This window comes from Pseudomassariella vexata (genome assembly GCF_002105095.1).
Source record: "Pseudomassariella vexata strain CBS 129021 chromosome Unknown BCR38scaffold_11, whole genome shotgun sequence".
Taxonomy (NCBI): Eukaryota; Fungi; Ascomycota; class Sordariomycetes; order Amphisphaeriales; family Pseudomassariaceae; genus Pseudomassariella; species Pseudomassariella vexata.
The window spans coordinates 659245-673437 of record NW_024467966.1 but is presented as its reverse complement, the minus strand read 5'-3'; the positions used below and the strand labels follow the sequence as shown (position 1 = coordinate 673437).

At 50.0% G+C, this 14193-nt stretch overlaps 2 protein-coding genes across 2 annotated transcripts; one reads left to right on the top strand and one right to left on the bottom strand.

The window, feature by feature from the left end:
* Positions 1-618: 618 nt before the first annotated feature.
* Positions 619-1389, bottom strand: BCR38DRAFT_526254 (uncharacterized protein). Its single transcript, XM_040865347.1, has 2 exons — positions 992-1389; positions 619-936 (listed from the first exon to the last, which is right to left on the bottom strand). Exons 1-2 carry the CDS (start codon positions 1263-1265, stop codon positions 683-685), a joined length of 528 nt encoding a protein of 175 aa, XP_040712894.1. The 5' UTR covers positions 1266-1389; the 3' UTR covers positions 619-682.
* Positions 1390-5284: 3895 nt separating this feature from the next.
* BCR38DRAFT_459689 (heterokaryon incompatibility protein-domain-containing protein) lies at positions 5285-6834 on the top strand (the record flags this gene model as incomplete). The annotated part of the gene is made up of 2 exons (XM_040862321.1): positions 5285-6651; positions 6747-6834. The coding sequence occupies 2 exons, from the start codon at positions 5285-5287 to the stop codon at positions 6832-6834; spliced, it is 1455 nt and encodes a 484-aa protein (XP_040712893.1).
* Positions 6835-14193: the final 7359 nt, after the last annotated feature.

Here is a 14193-nt window from a genome sequence, read left to right as displayed (position 1 = left end):
AGGTTTTACGAGGCGAACCAGCCTCATACACTTTTGAGTCCTCCCTAGGTATTTGTGATGTATTAGAGCAATTTCCTATAGCCAACCTTATTATCAATTTATGCGGAAATGACCAATGCTCCGATCTTGTATTTTGGTATTGGCAGCGTTGGGAACCAACCGCATGAAGGTCTTGCAGCACGGGACGTGAAGCAACCAACAGCTACTTATCATTCCGAAAACGGAAGAGTAGATGCTCGACCAGGCGCTTCGCTCGTGGAAGGCTTCAAAGGCCATTCAAACATCTATGTAATTCATGTAAATTTGGGTGCGGCTCGACAATTATCGAGATGACCTATAGTGTGATACTGGCAGTTGCCGGACCGCAGTATTTCGTAATCAATTCACAACCAACACAAACACTGTCGACCCATCATGATATAGAGATATAACATCAATGCACTGTTTGCAATATACTTAGGTACATGAAGAAAGGCTCGTAAGATTTGCTACCCGGCGTACTGTTTTTCAACATCCTCTACCAGGTTGGGCTCAAATTGCCTTAGTCATATTTGTCAGATCTCGGACTACACACCGGCACCTAGACACATTTATTATCTTGTATGGGTGAAATCGAGTCGTCTCAAAAGATATAGCTGTAACAATCGTTTGAAACCTGCCGTATTCTTGGCTCTGGAACCCCTTAAAACACAGGACCACCTTGATCAAGTCGCTGGGCTTCATAACGAAGATAATCGGCCTTAAACTTCCGGTAGGCCGTTTCGATACGCTTCTTCCTCTGTGGGTCCTTCGCAATGGCCCTCGCAGCTGACCAAGTACCCAGCCAGAAACCAAGCTCACCCCCAAGAACGATTCCGCCTAGACTGAAGAAGAAGTACGTGGCGATATCACCAAAGCGAGAAGGTCGCAGGTATGGGGTGATATCAGGGATAGACTCTGTAGTTTTATCAGCATACTAGTACAAGGAAATGAGAATAACAGGGATACTTACCAGTCCTGCCGCCAGAGAAGACTACGCGTATGGGTTTCTCAGTCGCGCGAAACGCCTGGAACATGCCTGTGCGCATCTTACGTAGTCTGAAAGCGGCATAGGCACCGAGACCCAGACCAACGACAGTACCAAGGATGGCCAGGAGAGAGGCCTTGGATGCGGCCTCCTGGAGAACGTCGCGGTCCGAATCGTTCAGGTCGTGCTTGATGTGATCGTCTGCCAACTTGGCGAAGTCCTCGTGCTCGGGTGTTTTCCTGAATGCTGCAAGCGACATGTTAAATGATGATAAGAGATGGTTCTCTTTTCTAGATGAGATGAGACCGGAGGTGGTTTAATGAAGTGAAGAGGTAAGGACATTTATTTCATGACGTGTTTGTATATAATGGGAAGGGTGCCAGCCTAAATGACGCCATGAGCAAGTTCAGCGCCATTTGAGCATCATGATAAATTGATAGGCTCAAGCAAAGGAGATATTGTATTTTATTATTGTTTGGTTGCAGGAAGGAGGTTTTTGAGATTCATCGATAACTTCATCGAACAGCGTTAAATCATCAAACAGATTACGGCAATCGATTCTTCATAGGCGCTTACATCGGACAGTGACCTCGCATCGCTTGCGAATCGAGGGCGCAAAGCCATGGAGACGCCGATGGTAATTGACGGGGGACGGGCGGGACTTCAATAAAGTTTTCACCACCCCCAAGCGAACGAAAGCGCCCACGCGCCGAGCGTGGAGCGTAGTGGTGGCGAAAACGCAACGAAGAAGCAAATCGACAGCGAATGGGCGAGCGTCGAACAGAAGATTACCGACTTAGTACCTCCCGAGAAGATCGAGGTTATGGGAGGCTTAATGGAACGCTGGCATGAGCTAAAGCTAGCCGGCAAGGCGCTGGAACAGGGCGAAGACCGATCCGCTACACCAGCCGACGTACTAGCAGCGATCCGAGCACTTACCGAGGGGATTACAACTACAGTACAAAAGACGATATAAGACACCGTGAAAAGCGTAGCTATGCCTACGACCAGGTCCTGGGCCTCAGTCGCCTCGGGAACGGCCCAAGGGAGGGAACCCGTCGGAGCTCCGGTGTGGCAGCAACGGGTCGTTGTACCCCAGCGAAGGGAAAGAGAAATAGTGATCCGAGGGACGGAAGACCCCAGTATGAAGAACAGGACGGCGGCTGAAGTCGTCAAAGCAGTGAATAAGGCACGCGGTAGCACCGACGCCGTAGCGGCCCGCAGGCTACACAGTGGCGACACCGTGGTAACGTTCAAACAATCGGCCTCGGCGGCCTCGGCGGCCTCGGCGGCGACCACGGATAGCCGGTGGGTACGCAGCGCCTTCGGCGATAAGGCACTTCTCAACCGCAGGGAGGTTGCAGTTATCGCAAAAGGGCTAACGTACCCCACGGTCCAATTGAACACTTTCGCGCATTTCCGTACAACCTAGGTTTTATCCCTTATTTTCCACCTTCTACAATGGCACGTAATTGGGAAGAAAGCGATATTCAATTAGCGCTTCAAGCGCTTCAAAATAACCCCAAACTAAGCGTACGATCCGTAGCACGGATCTATAATATCCCTCATACAACCTTACGTCACCGATATCGCGGCGGTACTTCACGACAGGATATACGATCACCAACGCAAAAGCTTACCTATTCCGAAGAAGACCCGATCGTACGCTACATAGTTGACCTAGATTCACGATCATTTCCTCCTCGAATAAGTGGTGTTGAAGATATGGCAAATCGACTACTCCACCAACGCGACGCAGGACGCGTCGGTATTAACTGGGCTTCGAGCTTCGTACGACGACAACCAGACCTCCGGACGCGTTTTAATCGAAGAATCGACTACCAGAGAGTCCTCTGCGAAGATCCCGACGCGTACCGCGCGTGGTTTTATCTCGTATGGAATACAATTAATAAGTATGGAATTCAAGAGGAGGATATCTATAATTTTGACGAGACTGGGTTTCTTATGGGTCAAATCCCATCCGAGATAGTTGTAACGACCTCTGATCGACGTGGAAGACCTAGAGCAGTACAGCAAGGGAATAGGGAATGGGTTACAGTTATCCAGGGCGTCGGATCGGACGGCTATACTATCCCTCCGTATATCATCTTTGCTGGTAAAACTCACCTATCTTCGTGGTACGAAAATAGCCTACTACCAAAGGATTGGGTTATCGCGGTTACGAAAAATGGCTGGACTACAAATGAAAGAGGCGAGGACTGGATTCGACATTTCGATCAACATACAAAGCTTCGTACGAAAGGTGTTTATCGCCTCTTAATTCTCGACGGCCACGAGAGCCACCACTCGACCGCTTTCGAGCTCTACTGTAAAGAGAACTCTATTATCACACTCTGTATGCCTGCTCATTCGTCGCATAAGCTCCAACCTCTCGATATCGGCTGTTTTCGTGCACTGAAAAGAGCGTACGGTAAAGAAATTGAGGATCTTATGCGAGCACATATTACCCATATCTCGAAGGAGGACTTCCTCTCCGCGTTCTTAAAAGCGTTCCAGGCAACTTTTACGATATCAAATATCCAAGGAGGTTTCCGAGGGGCAGGACTCGTACCGTACGATCCGGAATATGTGATTTCACAGTTAGATGTGAAGTTACATACTCCAACACCTCCGGGTACCTCGTCTGGCCTTCCTATTATCTGGGAGTCGAAGACCCCAAATAACCCAATTGAGGCACAATCCCAGACCGAATACGTGAAAAACCGAGTTATACGGCATCAAAATAGCTCTCCGACAGCTACACTTACTGCACTTGACCAGTTTGCGAAGGGTACGACGCAGGTTATGCACCGGCTTGCTCTTTTAGAGGGTGAGAACGCCGCGCTTCGAAAGGCAAATGAGACACTTAGCCGGCGGCGTTATACGAGAAAAAAACGTTTACAGTATGGAGGATCACTTCGTATCTGGAGAAGATTTACAGTCTCAGAAGCTAGTTAACGGAGAGTTAGATAATAAATCGCGCTGGAGTCGTAGTCGTACGAGGAGGCCAGAGATACTTCAGCAACGCTGTAGGACGTGCGGAGAGCCCGGTCATAATATGCGTACTTGTCAGAATAGTAAAGAGATATCTGAAGAAGATAGTTCCGAGTAGTTTTAATTATTTTTTTATGTTATAGTTGAATTAACTTATGTCTTATTGTACGAGGTCTTAAGAAGTGTTCAATTGGACCTAACCCTAACCCTGACAAGAAGACAGACAGACAAGAACACACCTCATTTATATACAATCTTACGCACTGCTGACTACTCGATTGGACACACGTGATATTCGACAAAAGTCACACAGGAGTGGCTAGCTGCAGGAGGAGCCAGCTAGTGCAAGGACCACAAGTCACGTGACTTACAAGGGTGGATCATTTGGATATGGAATGATCCAACATATCCAGTTAGGACCAATAGTATCCATGAAGGATCTAATGGCCCCAGTTATCAGTGAAGGAGGGAATGGATATATAAGGGACAGGACTCCCAGGCATTTCATAGATAGACAGTCTCTACTTCAGTGATCAATCTAAGCATCAATCTAACCCATTGGTGAGGCAAACTGCCTTGACGACTCTATTCCCAGTTACCCTACTTGAATACTTCAGTTACCCCAAAGCACTATACTTCATACGTCAGACCCCGATATTATTGCTAAAGGACTCCGCAGCAGGACTTACTTACTAGCACAAACCCTTACAGACTCTTTAGTGGTTTACGCAGCTAGACTATTAGAGGTTTCGTTACACTTAACATATTAATTGACCCGCTGCATGCAGCGGGTCAATTAATGGGCTTTACCGCGGTTTAAGGCTTGACGAGTACCCCATAAGATTATGTTAGGGTCGAAAGTATATAAACTATTCTGACAAGATGTAAGTTCTCTCCTACCGATACTGCACCTAGTAATTTGGGTGTAGGCTGCATCCTGTTGGAAGTGGCAAAAGTCCATTTGATGCCCGCTAAAATTTTATTCGTGACTCGTCATATCATTGCATCTGATAGAAAATGGGAGAGTTAAACTCGTAGTATAATCTACGTAATGCGACTAACCGCACGGAGAAGTCAGAAGAAAGGGTTTTGGTTAGAATCCTTCAGGCTAATGGATGTCTACCTCAGCAGCAAATCCCCATCGATTCTGCAGTGCAATTGAATGCAAATGACCGTTATAATTACAACTTAAAGGCAATCTCCCGTTGGTAGAAGCTTCGTTCTGCATTGTGCGAACAGCCTCGCAGACGACTTGGAAACTACTTGGAAGATGAGACCGCTATCATGGACGAAGAAATTGACAAGACGCTGAACGGAGCCGGAAATTTCCAGCATTGTCACATTGATGCAACAAACCAAATTCGATTACTGCGCATCCAGTACGACAAGGTGCGGAACACAATCAGCTATGGTTTGGAGGCGTTCCCCATCGCGGACTTGTCTCGCATACAATACAAAGCGCTCTCATATACCTGGGGCTGCGCGCACATCCTAGATGATGTCCGAGAGATTTGGATCGACGGCCAGTCATTTTTTGTGCGCCGAAATCTTTGCGAATTCTTGACTGCGGCTGCGAAGAGAGGTCATCAAGGGCTCATCTTCATTGACGCCATCTGCATTTGCCAGGTCGACGACGAAGAGCGAAACCGTCAAGTAGAACACATGGCCCGCATCTTCTGTAACGCCCATGAGGTAATAGCATGGCTCGGATTCCTAGATGAGGCTCAGCTCGAGAACGTGCAAGCTCTGAGCCACACCAAAGACAGAGAATGCACCCTTTGGACGCCTAGACAATGGAGGGGCTTCCGATATATTAGCTACCACGCTTTTTGGACTCGGGTGTGGATAGTGCAAGAGGTTCTGCTTGCAAAGAAGATGACCGTTTGGTGTGGCGCGTTCACATTTCCTCTGAGCCTTTTCGCAGGGTCATCAAGTTCGCAAAATCTCAAGACAACATTTAACTCTTGTGGGATAACAGCAACGACTGCGAATGTTACTTCGCGCTTGATCAGCCCGGCAGAGACCATCGTCAATGACAGACTCCGTCAAGTCCTACGGCCTATCAGAGACCCGCTGGCTGAGGGGACCTGTGTAGGAACTTTAGAAGAAATGACGGCAAACCTGATAAAACCTACGATGGCCGTCGAAACCTATCAGGCAAGGACTCCTGATCTTTTGTACCATGTCATTCGCAAGTTCGGCAAGCTAGAATGCTCCGATCCCAGGGACAAATTGTATGGATTCCTTGGAATTCTAAACGAACGCAGTAGGGAAAGGGTGGTACCGGATTATACCAAGGACGTCAGGTATGCCTTATACCAGGCGCTGAGACTGGGTATTGAAGAGCTGTACTGTGAACACAGCTCTGTAACCCAGCCTTTTCGAAACGTCCATGCCAACGGCGCTTACTTGGGATACTACTGCGACGTCCGCGATGCGTTCAACATGGATAATGACGAAACTATGCCAATATTGCGCCAGGTCTTGCTCGAGCTTCGCTTCGATATTCAACTACAGGACGCTACTACAGGACTGCAGTGGCGACGGCAGATTGGGTGGGACGATATTGAAAGTCGGTCAATGTGGGACTTTCAGGCAGTGGTCGCCTTTGCAAAACCGAGGGAATCCAAGCCACAAGGTGCATCATCTAGGTATCACCGATTTCGAAATCGATTTATTGAAAGACCGTGAGTATTTTTCATCATCAAACTCCTCTGGGTATGAACTGTGGCTAATCATTGGATAGATCAAATTGGTTCAGGAGTCGTTCAAGGCATTACAAGGGTTGGATACTCGAGAAGCCGCGGGAGGCCATGCGCATCGATGAAATGTAGTCTGAAAAAAGCGATAATTGGCTTTTGACTCTACGTTCTCGTCAAACCCTTCAGCTTAATAATAATACTACATTTAGTGTAAGCTAGCCTGCCTTTAAGTGAATATCTCAACACTGAAGAAATATTAGTTTTCTCATTAACACAACTTGTCTATCTCAATTTTGATCGGGATGTATATATGCGTTAGATATTGCACGTTGTGTTTCTCATGCAGTTAACACCCTGATGGCCGGGACAGATACAGGTTGTTTTGACAATTGATACTAATAGGAAATACTTTGTTGAAAATATTGTATTCTCAGCCTATTCTAATATTGAGTATATCGAGAGGTATAGTGCTTAACTGTTACGTTTTAGCCGCCTGGTAAATAGCTGCTTCCAAAAAGCTTTTGTGGCATATAATCTATTGAATATATTTTCGTAGTAGCAGGATTTGTGCACGTTAACATTATTATTATTATTATTAAATACGCCGTAGGCTCGAAGCCCCCGGTACCTCTGCTAGTACTCCCGTATGTCAAACCGTGCCCTAATGGCTGGACTAAATACATACGCTGCGTCGTCGGTTCGCCCTATTGGCGACTGCGTTGCGTCCACTACCATACTACGTTGGTTCTCAACCTACCAACAAAGTCCCCCCTGAGAAGATCGATGCTATCTGGGCCTTGAAGCTGTCCGACCCGTCCCTAGCAGCCACCTTACAATAGTCCCACTAACTACTGGTTCTCCTGTTGCCGTTGCGAGGTCTCTGCGAGAGTATAGTGGCCGTGGTGCGATGGCGGCCCGTAATCGTTCCCTCGGTCCTTCCAACAGCCCGCAAAAGAGGATTACGTGCTCTGCCGTCTCAGGGGCGTCGCCACAGCGGCATAGCGGCGAGTACACGCCAAAAGCCCCTGTCTTGAATAAGAAGGCTGCTAGTCCTATTTTTTCCGTCCTGATCTGGCACAGCGTAGACGCCTCCAGTCGGTTCAGGCCGAAATACCTGCCCCCTTTCGGTATCTGCATCGAAGGGCCCTCCGGTTCCTCAGCGATAGCACGTTAACAATATGTTTTGTATTTGGTGTGGGAGATGCACATTCTGTAACCCAGGTTGAATACTAGATTATTATACGTTCGTTTCTCGTAGCAACGGAAGTTACAGGTGCGTCTTTACAAGTTTTTCCCTAATGCCATTACACACACAAAAGCAGTGTATGGGATTATAATCAAACCATTTCAACTTCATGTGCTATTGGTCTTGTATATGGATTAACCCAAATCTGATCGTTCAAACTGATAACTCAATTTCTAGTCCCCTTAATCGAACCATAATCCTTATTACATGATTCCCACAAATGCATTGACACTTCTAGATATAAGTGTGGCACACAAAAGTGTGTAACTAATTAAAAAGTTGATACAGGAAGCCCGTAGGCCTTCGGGCGTTTCTACGAGGACTGGCCTATGCCGATAGCCTTGAGCGTGGTTGCTGCAGAGAGGCATTTGTGAATAGGTAGAAGAATTCTGGTAATTTTCAATACCGTTTCTTAACGTCGATTTTATTGATCTGAAGACCTAAGTGCCATGAGATGTTAAGGTTGATATTGCAAGGAACTTTTAGTTCTACCTAGTGCTTCCTTTTAACCTAATATATAATTCAACGTCTCCATCATTTTTACCCGGACAAAAGAACCTTAACTTGTTGAATTATGAAATTAGGAGTTCTAAACTAGTTTTCGTAGGCACAAATTGATGATTTGATTCTCTAATAGGCCTAGACCAGCTGATTGTCAGATAGGGCACCTGGTTCCTAGGTTCAGAAATGATATGGCACTGAAGAAGACTATTGTCACTTAAAGTTCAGAAGGCGAAAGGAACCCCTTTCCCAAAAGTAACACCAAAGTTACTGTCCACTTAGGGGTCAGACACCTGAACAATGTACCTCTGACATGTTCTAAATAATCTATAAAAGACAGAGCAACGGGAGTTTGCGAGAACAGAGAACACAGAGAACAACACACCTCATTCATATACAATCTTACGCACTTCTGACTACTCGATTGGACACACGTGATATTCGACACTGATCAGTTCTAGCTAAATCGGGACGGTGCTGAATAATAAAATTATCTATTACCTATTATTATTAAATACGCCGTAGGCTCGAAGCCCCCGGTACCTCTACAAGTGCTCCCGTATGTCAAACCGTGCCCTAATGGCTGGACTAAATACATACGCTGCTACGTAGGTTCGCTCTAGTAGCGACTGCGTTACGTCCACCACAATACTATGTTAGTTCTCACCCTACTAACAAAGTCCCCCTGAGAAGATCGATATTATCCGGGCCTAAGCGCTATCCGGCCAGTCCTGAGTAGCCACCTTGTGATAGTCCCGCTGACTACTGGTTTCCCCGTCGCCGTTGCCAGGTCTCTACGTGTATGCGGCGGCCATGGTGCGATAGTGTCCCGTAGGCGCTCTCTCGGTTCTTCCAGCAGGCCGCAAAAGAGGATTACGTGCTCTGCCGTCTCGGGGGCCTCTCCACAGCGGCATAACGGCGAGTACACACCGAAGGCTCCTATCTTAAATAAGAAAGCTGATAGTCCTATTTTTCCGGTCCTGATCTGGCATAGGGTAGACGCCTCCGGTCGGTTTAGGTCTGAGTACTTGCCCTGTTTCGGCATTCGCATCGAGGGGCCCTCCGGCTCCTCGGCGATAGCGCGTCGCTGGCGGTCGTGTTGTGCTGCCCCGGAGAGCCATCTCTTCTCCCAGTGGTCTAGGAGGGCGGCCGGGACTTCCTTCGCCTTGCCTATCCACTCGGAGCCCCTAGCCTCCTTCTCTATCGTGTACTCCGCTGGTCTGAGCGATTGTGACGTCCGCTTCCGTCTCGCCGGCGTGTCCTGTCGGAGTATGTGTGACGCTCTCGCGCTCGCGCTCCGAAGCAGGCTCCTTTTGCCGTTATTCCGTAGCCGTTCTTCAAATTTCGCCGCCCGGGCACTGAGATATAGGTCTAGTAGCAAGATAGCTACCTCTATTTCTAGATATCAGACCGGTGTCACTTTATAGGCACCACAGACTATTCAGAGGCACTCATTCTGTATCCCGACTAGGCTCTTAGCCGGTCCCGCTGGTTCCTCGCTTATAGTGTGCCACGCAGCCGCCCCGAAGGCGATCGCGCTGCGAATAACCGACGTGTACAGTAGTCTCGCCCGTATGAGATCGCAGCCCCACGCCATGTTCACTAGCTTTGTTAGGGCTAGCTTCTGAGTCGCCATTTTTGACTAACCCGTTCGGTATGGGCGTGCCACGTTAATTTGCGGTCAAACCAGACCCCTAGGAACCTTGCCGAGACCTTCGGCGTTGCTGTAGCGTTTCCAAGACGGATACTCTGCGGGGAGGGGTCTCGGGTTCTAGTGAAGTGCATCAGCTCACTCTTGTCCGGAGCGAACTCCATCCCGTGCCTGGCGGCCCACCGTTGGCACGTAGCCCAAGCGTCCTCTAGTCGGCGGCAGGTCGTGCCCGTGTCTGTGCTCACGCTGAGTAGGTTCGTATCGTCCGCGAACCCTACGACTAAGAGTAGGGGGTGTTTCTCCGCTAGTTCCTCATATAGCGTCGAGATATATAGGATAAATAGTATCGGGGAGAGTGGCGACCCCTGGGGGACGCCAGCTCGTAGAGGGATCAGCTCTGACTCCTTACCGTCGAACCGGAGGCGTACTGTCCTATCCTCTACGAAGCTGTGTACCCATTCCTGAACCCACTCCGGGTAGCCCTTCCGGGCTAGTATAGAAATCAAACGCCTGTGGTTAACTGTGTCGAACGCCCCCTTAATATCAAGTTGTAGTAGTGTGGCGATCCCTCCGCGCCTCCAAGCTGTATAGGCTACGTCCTCGACTATACGTATCGCTAATTCGGTGGACCGCCCCTTTCGGTTACCCATTTGGCCGTTTGGTAGCAGACCGGCCGTCTCCGCGACGGTAGTGATACGCTGGCATATCACCGCCTCTATCACCTTCCCTATCGTACTAAGCAGCGCTATCGGTCGCCAGCCGCTAGGGGTCTGCTTTTGGGCTGTCGTTTTGTTCGGCTTAGGGATAACGACTACCTTTGCCGAGCGGAGGCGCTCCGGGTAGTATCCTAGCTTAAAGCTTACGGTCGCTATATCCGCTAGGATCTCCCATAGGGGTTTACCACAGATTTTCAGCAGGCCCGTAGGGATCTGGTCATCGCTGGGGGCCTTCCAAGCCGCTGTCTTCTTGATAACAGCCTCGATGTCCTTCGCGTTTACCTCCTTAGGGACGTCCAGGTCTGGTCTCGTCCGTGGCGGGTTGTGATCGAGATCCGACAGGTCTATATCCGGGTCTGGGAAGAACCTCTCAGCTAGTAGCTTTGACTTCTCGTCGTGAGTGCGCGCTGTGGGTGCATCGCTTGCGTTCCGTCGAAGATCCGGCATCCCATGGGTGTCAGGGGGTGTCCAGCTCCGCAGCCTAGCCCATCTCTGTAGTGCCCAAAGGCTTTTATGATCCTTCGCCGTCCTCTCGAGTTTTTCATGCCAGCTCCGCGCCTGTGCCTCGCTGATTTCGAGCCGTTGTTTTTGGTTAGCTCTTAAGTATTCGTCCCAGTTAGTCTGCGACCTCGCGTGGAGGTAATCTCGTCGTCGCCTCTTCGTCTCAGCGCAAGCCTTGCTGACCTGGGGGCACCACCACGGGGTCCCGGCGCCTCTACCAACAGTACGCCTAGGGGCCGCTACGTCGGCGATCTCTTGGAGGTTTTGGATGACCCAATCGACCGCCTGGTCTAGCTCTGTTCTCATCTCAACCGGCAAATAGTTCATGAATCTCTGGCCCGACTCGGCTACGATTAGCCACTTATCTGCCATCGTCCAATTCCACCCCTCGGTGTTATGGCGGCCTTCATTCGCTGCCTCCTCGTTAGATATTACCCTGATTACTTGCGCTCTGTGGTCTGAGCCCTCTAGGCCCGGGTCCCCATCGTAATCAATCCTAGCCCCTTTCGTCACCCAGGCTAGGTCGATAGTTGAGTCTCGTTGTTTGTGCCTTTGCCGTGTGATTTCCCCGAACGGCGTAACGAGCTCTAATCGCCAGCGTCGCGCAAACTCCACTACGTTGTCGCTGCCCCGTGACGACCGTCCGTGGACGTCCCACAGCGGGTGATGTGTATTGAAGTCCCCTACGAGGACCTGCTTCCCTTCCGGGGCCTCACTAGGGAGGTCCCGGAGCGGGCTAATCCAGCGGCTTCCGGACTGGTTTGGTGAATAGATAGACCAGATAGTAAGGGCATCCGGGCCTGTTCCGAATGTGATACTGCTCCAGTCGGTACCCGTTCGGGGTCGTAGCGAGGCTACATCGTAGCGTTTATGGATGTATAGCGCGGCTCGGCCGCTACTATAGACTGCCTCGTATCTAGATGACCTTGGGCAGTAGATTGACTTCATCTGTCGATTAATCCATGGCTCTTGTACCGCTATTATACCGTGATCGCCTCCCTTCTCAATCGCTAGCGCTGCGTTCGGTTTTGAATCCGCAATATTCCAGTAGAGAATGGAGACTACCATTACGCTGCCGGTGGTATTTCTTCGTTCGTGCATCCCTTAGTAAGGAAGCTTCGCATTGCTGACGCTGAGCGCTCGGTCCGCACTTGCTCCGCCCGTGATCCGCCTGGAGGGCGGCCCCGGGGTCGTACGATCGTAAACCCATCGCTAGTTAACGAGCTAGGTGGATTGGGCCTGCCTTCGCTAGACAGCCCGTCCGAGTAGCTACGGACCTCAAACTGCCGGGGGCGGTGGGCGTACGCTTCGCGTACGCGTAGTCGCTGTTGTTCCGCCGTCGGACAGACTCTGTCCCACGCTGCGTGTTTCCCATTACAGTTTACGCAGCGCTTTCTGCCGCTTGAGGCCTTCCTGGGGCAGTCTTTTTCGCCCCCTGGGTGTGCCGTCGCGGTGCATATACCGCAACGTCTCGTCTTTTTACAGTGCTTCGCTATGTGGCCATATTCGTAGCACTGGTAGCACTGTCGGACCCGGAGATTGCCGTCGTACGGCTCACAGTCGAATATCTGGGCCTTCCAAATAAGTCCGTCAGAGCACAGCTCCATCGCCGCCTCGACGCTGTCCAGGTGTAGTATCAGAGCCGCGTATGGTGCCTGAGGCGCCCGGGGGAGGTTTCTTTTAGCCCTAGAGAGGTGCTTCGTATTATCTCGCTTTAGGTCCTTGAGTAGTTGGTTCTCATCATGGACCTCTCGTAAACGTTTCGCAGGTAGGCCTTTTGCGATAACTGCAACCTCCCTGCGGTTGAGAAGTGCCTTATCGCCGAAGGCGCTGCGTACCCACCGGCTATCCGTGGTCGCCGCCGAGGCCGCCGAGGCCGCCGAGGCCGATTGTTTGAACGTTACCACGGTGTCGCCACTGTGTAGCCTGCGGGCCGCTACGGCGTCGGTGCTACCGCGTGCCTTATTCACTGCTTTGACGACTTCAGCCGCCGTCCTGTTCTTCATACTGGGGTCTTCCGTCCCTCGGATCACTATTTCTCTTTCCCTTCGCTGGGGTACAACGACCCGTTGCTGCCACACCGGAGCTCCGACGGGTTCCCTCCCTTGGGCCGTTCCCGAGGCGACTGAGGCCCAGGACCTGGTCGTAGGCATAGCTACGCTTTTCACGGTGTCTTATATCGTCTTTTGTACTGTAGTTGTAATCCCCTCGGTAAGTGCTCGGATCGCTGCTAGTACGTCGGCTGGTGTAGCGGATCGGTCTTCGCCCTGTTCCAGCGCCTTGCCGGCTAGCTTTAGCTCATGCCAGCGTTCCATTAAGCCTCCCATAACCTCGATCTTCTCGGGAGGTACTAAGTCGGTAATCTTTTGTTCGACGCTCGCTCGTTCGCTGTCGATTTGCTTCTTCGTTGCGTTTTCGTCGCCACTACGCTCCACGCTCGGCGCGTGGGCGCTTTCGTTCGCTTGGGGGTGGTGAACACTCTGTTGGAGTCCCGCCCGCCCCCCGTAAATTACCATCGGCATCTCCATGGCTTTGCGCCCTCAATTCGCAAGCAATGTGAGGTCACTATCCGATGTAAGCGCCTATGAAGAATCGATTGCCGTAATCTGTTTGATGATTTAACGCTGTTCGATGAAGTTATCGATGAATCTCAAAAACCCCGTCCTAAAGTCTCTATTACCTAATTAAATCCCTTATTATTAAATCTGCGTAATAGAGGATTAAATCCACGTAGATCCTATCTTAATTAGAATATCTCTCTACTATTCTTTTAGCTATGTACATTACTATTTTATCTACGGGGAAGGGTCTAACCCTACTAGACTATAATTACCGCTATACTACCTTCGGCTTAGGGTATAATGGTAGCGCTTAAT

What these genes read in the sequence shown, in the direction of transcription:
- BCR38DRAFT_526254 (XM_040865347.1), bottom strand. Translation starts at nt 1,265, where the DNA reads ATGTCGCTTGCAGCATTCAGGAAAACACCCGAGCACGAGGACTTCGCC. An exon ending in CTTCTCTGGCGGCAGGACTG is followed by an intron (nt 937 to 991) that starts GTAAGTATCCCT and finishes ATAAAACTACAG; the next exon opens with AGTCTATCCCTGATATCACC.